Source organism: Uloborus diversus, chromosome 4 (genome assembly GCF_026930045.1).
Source record: "Uloborus diversus isolate 005 chromosome 4, Udiv.v.3.1, whole genome shotgun sequence".
Lineage (NCBI taxonomy): Eukaryota > Metazoa > Arthropoda > Arachnida > Araneae > Uloboridae > Uloborus > Uloborus diversus.
Window position 1 is genome coordinate 28,020,941 of NC_072734.1, and position 13,172 is coordinate 28,034,112.

At 32.7% G+C, this 13,172-nt stretch overlaps 1 protein-coding gene across 2 annotated transcripts in view; it reads left to right on the forward strand.

The window, feature by feature from the left end:
- Window positions 1-9,782, forward strand: part of LOC129221308 (lissencephaly-1 homolog) — an 84,827-nt gene extending 75,045 nt beyond the window's left edge. For both annotated transcript variants that reach the window (XM_054855769.1, XM_054855768.1), the window contains exon 13: window positions 7,598-9,782. In XM_054855769.1, the coding sequence (XP_054711744.1) occupies window positions 7,598-7,671 (74 nt within the window). In that variant the 3' untranslated portion in view covers window positions 7,672-9,782. The remainder of the gene's footprint in view (window positions 1-7,597) is intronic.
- The last annotated feature ends 3,390 nt before the right edge of the window (window positions 9,783-13,172 follow it).

The window sequence follows — 13,172 nt, forward strand, 5'->3', positions numbered from 1 at the left end:
TGTCTGTTAGGTTATTTATTTTACCTAGCTTGAAATTTCCTTTTACGCTTTCAATGCTACGTAAAATAAACAACCATACAGGCAAAGAGGAAGCCTTCATTAATGCCTTAGCTCCTTTGCCTTTATTCCATTGTCTCGAAGTAATTAGCGTACTGTAATCACGATTCCAAGAAAAAATCTTTGGTTTTTGAATTAATACTATAAAAGCTTAAAAGTTATTACTTCTTCGCGTTTTTAATTTAATTGCTAAAATTGAACTTTCAATTAAAAAAAACTTTGTTTTTTTGCCGTTATACTATTTGTTGTCGCCGCAGATTATAAAGGATTTCTTTTCTTCAGACTTAAGTGATTCTTTAATTTTATAACCAAGTAGTTCTTTCATATATTTTAAAATTAACTAATTGCTTTTTTTTTTCTTGCATTTCAAAGTTGTTCGTTACAAAAGCAATCTAAGATTTTTTTTCGTTACATACTGAAAGCATTTCAAATAGAGTTAACTTGTATACTTAAGTAAATATCTTTATTTTTTCATTGTTAAAATGCTGTATTCATTCATTATAACCTATGTTCTTGATCAGAGAAAAGCTCCCTATGAATGTCAAATGGTTTCATCTGTTTTGCATAAATATGTCAATTAGTTATATAAGAATAACTACATTACTTCTATTCTTTCACTATTACTTGTTATTGTTGCAACAATTATTACACTGTTTGAAAACTTAATTCAAAATAATTTCAATTACTTTTTCTAACATAAATACACATATGTTTTTAAGAGTAATTTTAATAGTTTCTTAAAATTCTTAATCTAAGTGGTTTCTGGACGTAATGTTTTTTTTTTTTTTTTTTTTTTGAAATTTTCTATAATCTTTCCATTGTAGAAAAAATTAATATACTGTTTTGTAGGTCCCCCCCCCCCCCAAATTGACTTGATATGTTTTTTTTAACCATTTTATTTAAAAAGTAGCATCTTTTTTAAATATATCTTTATTTCAACAACTTTACACAACTTAAAACGTTTAAAATACTGCATTTTATACAAACATACAATGGATTTTAAGTAGAGCAAAGAAAGAAAACCATTATCATTGGTAACGTAAATCAGGGAAATTTGGTGAACTTAATCAGGGAAATCAGGGAAAAATCAGGGAACTTTTTTTCACAGTTCTTGTCGCCACCCTGAAAAAGTTTTAGATTGGGTTTAGTTTTTTAATGATTTTTATAGAATATACCCAGCTGCTCTAAAAAATTTCAAAATGCTCCTCAAATTGTTTCTCCTAGGTTAGCCACACTGATAATGTCATTTTGTAATTATAGTGTCCAATGATTCAGCTTGTATTAAGTGTTTAATTATATGGAAGTTTTATAGCATTAGATGTCACATTATAAAGTTTTAATTTCACCTGATTTGTGGGCTATGGGAAATTGAAAGTGGTAAATGGAATTGATATATCTGTTAAAATCTGAAATAAATGCAAGCTTATTTTATTTATTCATTTGTTAGCATTTCTACTAGTATTTAAAAAAAACCTATCTATTAATATTTAAAAGACAGTATAGTATCAATATAATTTTGTAATGTAAATATATATATATATATATATATATATATATATTCAAATTTTAAGTCTTGCAATTTTTCCTCTTTTTTGACTTCAGGCTGTTTTCATCCCTGTAAAACTGACTTGTTTTTGGAAAACTAAAACTTTCAAATTCTTTATTAGCAACCTTGATGCAAGTTAGTGAAATGGTCTTTTTTTGATAAAAGAGAAGCTCTACAACTGTTTCTATTTAGTAGATGGCATTGGTTCAGTATGATCAAAACCAATGTCAATAGCAAGTGCTCTAAAACCAGCAAATGTGAAGTGAATGCCAGCCCCAGTCAAATAGTAACAAAAAGATGTGAAAATTAATGATGTTTGGGTATCTGTTTTGTTTTCAAAAGTCACTTACATTAACAACAGTCAATTAAAAAACTAGTTTTAGTTGGTAAATTTACAAATTTGTAAAAACAAAATGTGTAACTAGATTTTTGCAAAATAAAAAGAACATACAATTAGTTTAAAATATCAGAATTTGTGTAGGGGAGACCGGGGCAAGTTGACTATTCGCAACTCCAACGAACTGTAGGGGGCACTGAAGTCACTGTCTAATGGCGGAATTGAAAACTAAAACAAACGCACATGGTACCGAAGAAAATGCTAAAAGTGTTGTGGTTTTTGTTCGTACGTATGATTTTTTCGCTTTATTCTTTTTAAATTAATTTTCAAAGTCTTGTGGATATTCTGGCCCACGTAAAAAGAAATGAGAATTCAAGAAGCATTACTAAACGTCAAAGATTAATGCAAACTACGTAGTTCGTAGCTCTAAGCAGCTATTTCCACGATGTTGAATTCGATATTTATCAATTCTTGATAAAACTAAATAATAATTGTGGCCTGACAAGAATAACAATTAATGCTAGAAAATTCAATATGACATTACAAATTATTATCGAAAGAAGACGATACTTTTTTGCCTTGCTTGTCTAGCGCTTGCTGTTTTGCATTTGTAGCCGAGTTATTTCTCTCGAATTCCCGAATCGGTTAATTTAAAATTTTTCTGTTTCGATTTTTCTAATTTCTGAGTTACGATTTAATTATGTCATGTTATGCAAATCATCAACAAAATTCTCACGGATATATGGTGGTAGTTTTCTTTTCAGTTGATTAACCATTATTTCTTTTTACTTATCGAATTCTGTAATCTTACTACCATTTTATTCCACTCATGATAAAAATTAAAAATGGTTTAACTAAAAACGCGAAATCTCGCCAAGGCTACTTTGCTCGCACAATACTAAAACTATATAACCCTAAACAAATTTGGCGAAACCTTTCAGCTGAGAATAAAAGGAATAAAGTAAATTCTTTCTCGGTTCAACATTTTTCATTTTGTTCTAGGATAATATATTCAAGAAAATATTTTGCATACTGTCCATTCCAACTAAATGCTGCTGTAAAATATGATTAGTTAAATTAATTTAAGATTAAAAAAAAACTCATATTCTTACAAATTCATACAATAAAAAATTTTACCTGGTATAACGTTATCCAATTTTGTTAATCCAGAGTTTTCTTGTTTACGCGTCCACCATTTAATACTTTTTTGAAAGAAATAAGGAAAACTAACATTATTTTGAGAAGCTCGAGAATACTCTTAGGGGACGAATTAATTTCTGTAGCTGAAAGCAAACTAATACACATCGATTGCGTTAATAAATACTCAGAACAAACTGCCTGTGTTTACGTCAACAGACACACATGGAACTAAAACGTGGCAATGTTTTAGTTCCATCGGCAGTTTTGTAAATCACCGCAAGGTAGCGTATTCGAGCGCTGGAGTTCCGAATGCTAACAATTTTCGTGGTTTATTAATTTATTTTTAAGGATAGTAAAATTAATTTTACATGAACTGTTAGAGTAGTCCTATGTAGTATTAAATATATTGCCATTTAATTTTTCAAATAAAAATAACGAAGGATATTTTTTTTTTCATAACCTTAACAAATCGTCATCTTGCCCCAGTACTGGGGCAAGGGGCAAGATGACAATGTTGAAAAAGGTTGAACATATTTTATATTTTGAATATGTTACGTAGTTTACAAATGATTACTGTGTTTTTACATCTCACTAAGTATCAAATTAAGCGTAATGTCTTGTAGCGTATAATGTTCAAGTGTTAAGTTGTGCAGCTAACAATAGACATAAATAAAAATACCATTTTCATGATTGGAACATTCCTCATGCCACCACTCTTCGCTTTTACAGCTCTGGATCCATTCTTCTGTTGGAGGGTCTCAAAATTCCACTTTCCAAGCAAAGCATCTTAGAACACCATTCTTTGAATTTCATGCAGCTGCATTGCTTGGCATGAATACGGGCCCACAGTAGTAGACTTGGGCCTACAGAAACTTGGTCTGAGTTTTTTTTACTCCCTTTTTAACTTCACGAACTTATTTTCCCTGTTTTTTAAATAATTCTTTTTTTCTCTTCCGCTTTGCTCCTTGTTCTGACATTTCTTTGATGGATGTGCTTGTAAGAGTGTTTGAGCTTTAGTTTTTGTTTTCTCGCATTGCAAGCTTTAGGCAATGCATTGAAATCAAAAACACTAACATGCTTCTTTGGTGTATCGAAATCAGCATTTGCCATAACTTTTGCTTCGTCTGGAGGGTTTATATGTTGGTTTTCTACTCCCAAGGTCTGAGGATTAGCACTATTATTCTCAGTTTCTGAGTCAACAATGTCATAGTTCGCTAAAAAACAAGAGAATTATTCGATACCTCATTCTTTAAACCCTTTATCGGCATTTCCAACTGTAGATGCTTTAAAGTTAGTGGTGCTCAAAAGCTCACCAATATTTTTTTTCTGTGATAGTTTGTCCTTGATGATGACCATAAAGTTGTCACATGCTTGGCTATAGTAGGTTTTTGATGGGCAGAAAAATGACGCATCAGGAGCTAGAGATGATGCGTGTGTGAAATGGCAACCCAAACATGATAATGTTTTTTCACTGCGATATAAGATAGCCTGCAAAGCTATGTGAGATTTATGATTGTCAATAATCAGCATAGCAGGATATTCTTTGCTTGGTTTAATTCATTCAACTAGTCATTTGATCAACTAGTTTATAAATAGCCCCTGGTCACCCGCTTTCAAACGATACCTACCTTGATTCAATGCGTCCTTTAGCCCCAGAGGAGAAGCGCAAGGTCGCGTGGACAAACAGACAGCGTTTAAAGGAATTTAATAAAGTGGAAAACATAGTTTAATAAATTCTGAAACACGGGCAATAGGCAAGCTCGTCATCTTGCCCCGCGTTGCTGTCCGTCTTCTTGCCCCAGACTGCATGTTTGAACGGGTATTTTCGGATGATGTCATTTGGGAATTACTTAATATATATTATTTTTTTAATAACTTGTTTAATTAATTTCTAATTTAACAACTTTTGATGAGCGTGATTCATGAGTTCAATCTTAATCGCTCTAGCCGGGACTCGAACCCTAGTCCTCTGGACTACGAGATTCATATGCTAACCACTAGACAAGTTATGCTCGCTCCATGGCGGAAAATAATGTATTAAATGGAAAATCATTTGTGGCGCCATCTATCGGGTGGCAAGGCCATGACAGATTTCTGAACGGAAAGTGAGAATTTTATTTAGTGAATATACTTATGGCGCCAGCTAGTGAAGAGTCAGAGTCGGTAATTTTGGGAGTCAGGAGTGAAATTGTTTTGGAGATAGAGAGAAATCATTCAAGAGTCGGAGTCTCATTTTGTTCGCAATTCCAGTGAGGTAATCGGCGTTGGAATCGTGGAGTTAAAGTTGAATTGATTTTGCAGCAAATTGAAGTAAACCCTTCCAAAATCCAGGAGTCGGATTCGGAGTCAAAGTCTCAGTCATTTTTCCTCCGATTCTCAAACTTGAATGTTGATTCGTATAGCCTTACGTATGATCAATAGTCGGATATTCAAATAATAAAATTTATCCTATTTTAACAGTTGGGAGATTTCCAAAAAATTTAGATTGGGAAAATTTTTATCGGAAAATTTAAACGACCTACTTTTTTTAAGATGAAATGTAACTCGGCAAATTTTCATCTCAAAATTTGATCGTTACGAGCTCTTTTTCCGATGAAATGTAGCTCGGCAAATTTTCATCGGAAAATTTGATCGTTAAGATCTCTTTTTCCGATGAAATGTAGCTTAGCAAATTTTCATCGGAAAACTTGATCGTTACGATTTTGTTTTTCGATGAAATTTCGCTCGGAAAATTTTCATCGGAAAATTTGATCGTTACGATCTCTTTTTCCGATGAAATGCAGCTCGACAAATTTTCATCGGAAAATTTGATCGTTACGGATTCTTCTCCATTGCCCTAACAAAACGCGATTAATTGACATTTATCCATGGTAATAGGTAGTATATAAACTAAGTTACTCATAAATACTCAAGAGACACGATATATCCTATATGTATATCCTGCAGAGCCTCTTTACACATGTATAAAAGTTATATCGTGGCAACGGTAAACAATCAGAGCTTCCAAACTAACACAAATATGGCGATTTCAGCGTCTCTATACTATTGCTGAACGAACAGCGGATATGAGAGCCAGTTGATGTAGTTACCTAGTTTAAAACGGAAAAAATAAGGCATTCGTCATCTTGCCCCGGTCTCCCCTATGTAAGAATTTTCTTTTATTTTTAATGTTAACAAAACAAAAATTCCCTGTGATACACTGATTCACTTTCACATAAAAAATAAAGCTCTTTGGATTTCAAGAATTGAAAACATAAATCAAGTTATGTTGATCAATGTCAGTCTAAAATCCATTATGTTCTGTATTTTTTCGTATTTATTAGTATATTGAAACCAAAAATATGTTGATTCTCTGCCCTTTTCTTGTTTTGTTAATGATTATTTTATTTAGTATTGTTTGCAAAATGTATAGGGGCTCAATAGATGTGATGAAAATCAATTATTTTTCTTGAAGTGCAAGGTTTCCCAAAGTGGGTGCCACAGGGAGAGACAAAGAGTGCCGCGAAGTGTCAATTTTTTCAATCCAATTCACATGCAGCAAAATCCCGTTACAACGAATTCCAAGGGACCGAAAAAAAAATTTGTTGTCACGGAATTATCTGAAAACTTTCTTTATTTTCATAAAATTGTTAATTTTGCAAATCTGCACTCTTAATATAATTAAATCTGCAACATTTACCGTTTCTAACAATCTAAAATATAAGTAAACACATTATTTATTCTGAAAAAAAAATATTGAGGACTGAACTTTTATTCATTCGTCATCTTTACAAAAAGTGTTATTTTGAATGAGAGACTATGTCCCAGAGGACATTAATTTATGAACGGCACGTACACCACAAGAAAAATTGAAAACTTGCTGACGCCCTTTTGAATTTGCAAGGTGCCTTAGGTTTAGTGTGCAGAAATAGACTGGGCTTGGCTAGACAGCACTGGCTTTTTTAACACACATCAACTTGCGTTTCAGCATGAACGGATTTCCAGCTTGAATGACTCTGTTTCGAAAGTACAAGCAGAGTTTTCACGTTATGATTTGTGAAAATCATTTTTTTTGTTTGCGAAAACAGCATTAAGAAGAAATATTCTAGTTGAAGTTGAGAACGTTTTGTCAAAACGAGGTTTTTTTTATACATTATCTTAATGTGTTTTAAAACAGTACCGAACGTTTTGTTTGTTGTAACGGATATTTTGTTGTATCTGTTGTATCAGTCTTTGTTGTAACAGGATTTCCCTGTATGATATATTTATACTAGAGTGTTGAGAGAAAATTCTAATTCTTCAAAGGGTACCACAAATCAAAAGAGTTTGGGAACCCCTGCTCTAGTGCATTTATAACTGTATAACCTATTTTGATTTCTGGTTATTGTCTATTCATTCTATTTTCATTTATGTAGATGCCATGTACCTCTCTGTAAAGATTACACCTCTATTTATCGCAACCTATTTTTAAGTGTTTGGAATAATGTACGCCTTTAGATTTAAACTGAAATAGCTAATTTCAGATTTTTTATTTCCAGATTTCCACCATAGTGCTCCTTTCGTTATCACGGGAAGTGTCGATCAGACTGTCAAGGTGTGGGAGTGTCGCTAAACGCTTCTGTGTACGTACGTGTTGGTACTTTTTGAATAGCCAAATAAGTCATACTTCTAAGCAGCGATAGCTGTCCACAACTGAAATTAATTCACTGATAGCTAAATTATTATGTATTATGTTTCTTTACCATAATTATGTGAGTAGCTTCTGTGTACTATTAAAAGAAACAACAAAAGCTACTTGTGGTTTAAACATCAAAATCATCACTGCTGCCATTATTGTTTGATTGCAAAATGTTGTATTTAAATCTTATTTGGCAGCCTTTATATATTTATGTACAGTTTTACTGTTTTGATCAAGAATGTTTTTGTTTTAAGTTATCTGTGTTAAAAATTGCAATTATTGTAATTTCATTTAATTCTTTTTACTGGTATTAAACTATCTTATTTATTTGGTTGTGTGTGATTTTTGACTGATGGCCATAGCAGCTTTGGTAGTCAACCAAATAAATTATACCTAAGTGTCCCTATGCTTCCACAATTAATATATGTATCTGAAATAATATATATCTATTTGATATTTGAGTAAAATCAAAATTTGGTGTATTCTTTCTTTTTTTTGTTCTTTGTACGCTAGCAGAGTAAATTTTTTAAGTTTTATGAAGGTGAATTAAATCAGCAGAAATTTCAGTATATATTTATATTTTCTTTTAATTTAATTACATTCTTGCCATGTGTATAATATTCTTTGTTTCTTACTTTTTTTTTTTTTTGTTAAGTTTGAAAAAGAAAAGGAAATCGTAAGTTTCTTTGGGTTAACCAAATTGTTCTATTTAGAAAGTGGCATATTTGAATCTATTGTCTAAGATCTGTTTCAGCTTCAAAATAATTTTTATGTAGAAACAGTCTTTGTAAAGTGTTGTAAATATGATTTGATGTTGAAAGATGAAATAATGACTTCTTTTAATGGAAAGAAAACTGTGATATGGATTTTTTTTTCCTTTATTTTTTAATATTTTTAAGCACATTTTGTGTTTAGGTGAAATTAGAATCTTTTAAAAAAAATGCATATTATTTGTTCCTCATGTATTGAAAAATTTACTTTAAATTGGTTGTTTTCTGTTGGAGTTTATATTGTAAAAAAAAAAAGAAAACACTACTTGATGCAAAAGTAGAGTTTTTTCCTTTTTGTGCAGTTTAAAAAAAAAAATAAACATCAATTTATTCAATGTCACCTTTTACTATTTCTATCACTTTTCCCCTCCCCCAATCATGCATGCTATATTTTTAAGGCATTACATTTCTATTATAGAACTTGTTTTTAAAATTGATTTCGTGCAATGATGTTTGTGAGTAAACGTGTGTTAAGTTTTAGCTTCTTTTAAAATTAACTCATGTAAATTTTATTAATTTGATCAATTAAGATATAATGTGAAAGAAATAACTTAACCATAATTTTATGTTAATTTTAAAATTAATTTCAGATTTTTTTTTTTTTAATCCTCAAAAGTTGGTTTTATTAATTTTTTTATGTTACTTAACATTCTGTTAATTATGTAATGTTTATACTATTAGTTTTTTTTATTTGCAAACTTTTATTAATTCGTTGTTCATGTATTAATATTATTTGCAAGCATAAATTAATCATTCATTGCTGATGGCTGCATCATTAACTGCACAGTGTAAACACTTAATTAGTGAAAATCATAATCCATAAAATTTGATATTGTGCTGAAGGATGATGCCTGTGGAATAAATAAAGGGAAATGTTTTTTTTTTTTTTTGCAGTAGAATCTGGACAGAGATTTTGCAAAAGTTTTAGTGTGTAGAATAATAGTCATAGAAGATATTCATACCTTTTGTACATAATTTGCTTTTTTGTGATTGAGAACATTTTCTTAACCTTTGAAAGTTTGAGCTGAAAGATATATTCCTAGGTAGACTTCCTCTGAAAAAATTTGCTGAAAATAGTAAGTTTTTTGTTTCAACTGTGGAGGTTTTTTTTGAGCAGTGCTTGTATGTTCCTCTTGCAGAGTTTGATTTCAGGTAATAACAATTCAAAAATGAAATTGTAAATAATTATGTCAATGCACTTTTTAAAAAATAACATCAGCATTGTACAACATTTGTGTTTATATTGGCTTAATAAATTGCATTGTCTTGAATGTATCCATTGGTTGTTTTTTATATCTTTTTTTTTTTTTTTTTTTTTTTTTTTTTTTTTGCGAATCAAACTTCTTTGTTAGAGCTTTCAATGAAATTTGATTTTACAATTAATTCTTGCTTTGTAACTGATTGTTTTAAGATTCTCTTCTCAAGAATATACCGTCAAATCCCGTTTTAACCAAGTCCAGGGGACCAGCAAAATCAGCTCGCTGTTACAAAATTTTGTTTCTGCGTAATTTAATTTGGGTCATAATAACCAAAGACTTTGTTCACTAAAACAAAAATTTTGCTGAAATGTACTTTATACAGTCAAATCTCGTTTTAGCAAACTAAGACCAGATTTATGAGTAACATATTTTACAGTTAATAAACTAACATATTTCAAAAAACTGGTAGATTTAGTATGGATATACACTGGGAGACAATTGCTAAGGACGGGTTATAAACTAATGCCATAGCTCTAGAACATTGCAATGATGATAATTTATTGTGCTTTGAAATCCAGAAGGCATTGAAAAGTGTTCAAAGGACGATACGGTTATTTTGGGCTGAATACGTAAAAGTGAATAAATGTAATTACCGCCCCCAGGCGTTACGGCGTAAGATGTCAATATGGGAGATGGAGAGCGATGAAAGCTTCCATACGTCATGTGATGCTTTACACAACATTATCAGCAGCTGTGCGGGTATTTTATCTCATTCTTCTGTCAGTTACGGATAAGGATGTCCTTGCTTATTGGAGGGCGTTGTCAACCAGCAAGACTGCTCCCCAAAGCATCCCAAACATTTTCAATATGATTCAGATCTGTAGAATGTGCTGTCTCATCTGATGGGTTGAATATTTTGTGTGAGCTAGACACCCTTGGACGGCGATTGTTAATGACATGTTATGGACGATAAATTTGTTACATGAAAACAAATTTATCGTCCACAGAACACATGAACATGAGGCAGTAAAACAACATTAATGTATCTCTAGTCTTGTTTGGAAGCACACAAGAGACGTTCGGCCATCGATCATAATCCTACCCATACTATGACACAACTTGTAGGATACTAGTCCTTTTCTTTTATGTTACCCGGCTTGTATGCTGTACCACTCTCTTGCCAGGTTAGTTGTCGTCCACAATTATACGACAGACTGAATATGCTGTCATCAAACGTCAGGCTACAGTTTTTCGGACACCCCTCGAGCATCTACGCTACCATCCCAGCGTCCAATGTCAACCACGTTCTCCTTCAGGGGAACTATCCAATGACAACTCGCCTGAGGATACGGGGTGGTGCCCGAGTGCCTCTAGTCATCTTCAACTTCCTTGACATAGTAACAGCAAGAAACTGCTTTGCTACCTCAGTAGTTGTATTCCGCTGGTTCCTTTTCCTTGCTAGTACCAATCTTCTGCTGACGTCTTATTGCGTACACGACCACCCTCATGACATTTGCTACACATTCTATTTGTTTGAAATGATTTCCAAACTCGAAACAGCTCTGGCTGACGTCGAACTCCCTGGCAACATCTAAATTTTTCTGCTCTTTTTCTATGTTGCCAACCACACGGCCACCCTTAAAATCATCGAATGATACAGTAAAATTAGGCCAAAAAAATGACCAGAAGTTTAAACCTGTTGCAAATTACTTCTTACCCTACCAGCAAGAAGGGGTAAAAAGTCCCAGCAGTTTGCACGTCGGGTTTGGGGGAAAGGAGGGGCGAAACAAATTCTCTTTAAAAAAAATAATGATAATTTCTAATACTCAAAGAAACAACACTCTATAATAGTAAAATAATAAACTCTAATAGACAAAAATTCTAATCAATCAGGGTGCACAGGCGTGGGGGGAGAGGGGGTATCTATGGCCCAAGGCGCAGATTGCATCATTAGAATTTTTAAGGCAATTTTTTCAATGGGTATTTCTTTTTTGAGGGCTTTTATTCTGGATGGGTGCACCGTAACACTTGAGGGGTGCGCCATAGTATGGGGAAGGGGGGGGGGGGGAACCTGTAATTTGCATTCAAAAATCAACGATTGCAGTGAAGCTCATGAAAAAATTTCACTGATTTTAAACTTTCCCAAAGTACAAAATACCACATACTGATATAGTAATGTCAGGAGGCTCATCTAAAATGACCTAAGCGAACTCAGTAACCAATTTAGTTGTGACTGGAGTTATTTAACTGTGTAGAAAGTTGGACTGATTTCTTAAACTAAATCCCTGTGCAGCCCAAAAAAAAATTCCAAATTGACCTGAAGTTTCCCTCCTTCTTAACTAATTTATTTCAACTTTTCACACTCTTTTGCCATCACCATAAGGGGGGATAAACCGAAATCGCCAATAGTGAGACGGGCAATGCTGCAATTCTGCACCCTCTAGTTTGGTGGGGGTTCTTGTCTGCAAACACCAAACTGCCTCCCTTTTACGCAGCCGGTTATGTGAATTATGCTAAATATGCTTGCAACACTGTCTGAAACTTTTGAGTACATTATGCGACGAAAAAAAATTGATAAAGGCATTACAACAGGCAGCGCAACGATCTAACGCAGTGACAAATTTGATGGTCCAGAACCTGTAGTGATTCAACGATAGAACAAATCTTAATGAGAGCAATACAACAGTAGAATGCTAACTATTTATACCTTTTTGTGTCTCAGTTTGGCAATCACAATCCGTTTTGAAAGCCATCAGAAGTTTCTTCCCTCTGTACGGCTATTGGGCTCAAGTTGGGATCAATCCATACAGGTTCGATGGATGGGTGCGCGCTCGACCATTTTTATTTTTTTTGAAACTCATATCTCTAAAAGCTGCACATGAAAGATGTTTAAAACCACTTTTATTTTTTCTCTAAACTGGGCCTTTGATTTTTTAGAGGTCATCAAAAGTGATTTTTGTAGTCAAAAATAGGACTTTTAGACCTTTGCATTTTGGCCAAAATCTATTTGAATTTCATTTATGGCAGTTAATTTTACGCTTTGATGTTCAAGTGCATAAGATGATAGTCTTACATGCTGAGTTACGTGGCTGTAACTTAATAATTAAAATAATGGCAACAGGTTAAAGTTCAAGGTCAAAGTAAAAATTTTACTCATTTCAAAGGGGGATAACTCTAGTAGGGGACGGAAACACAAAATGAAACATAGTAAAAACTAATCACTGGAACCATGCTAATAAGAATATGTAACTGTTGCTGTGTGTTTTTTTACCCTTTATAGATTACAGCTCCTCAAAAATTGGAAAAATGAAATTTTTAGACCCCTGTAAACCAAAAGGGGATGAAATTAAAAATAAAATTTCTTGGCCAATTGAATATTCCATTCAAGTACTATGAATATTATCTATATTGTTTTGTGTATTTGGTTTGTAAAAAAGATACAGGTCTTTGAAATTGAGCAATTTTG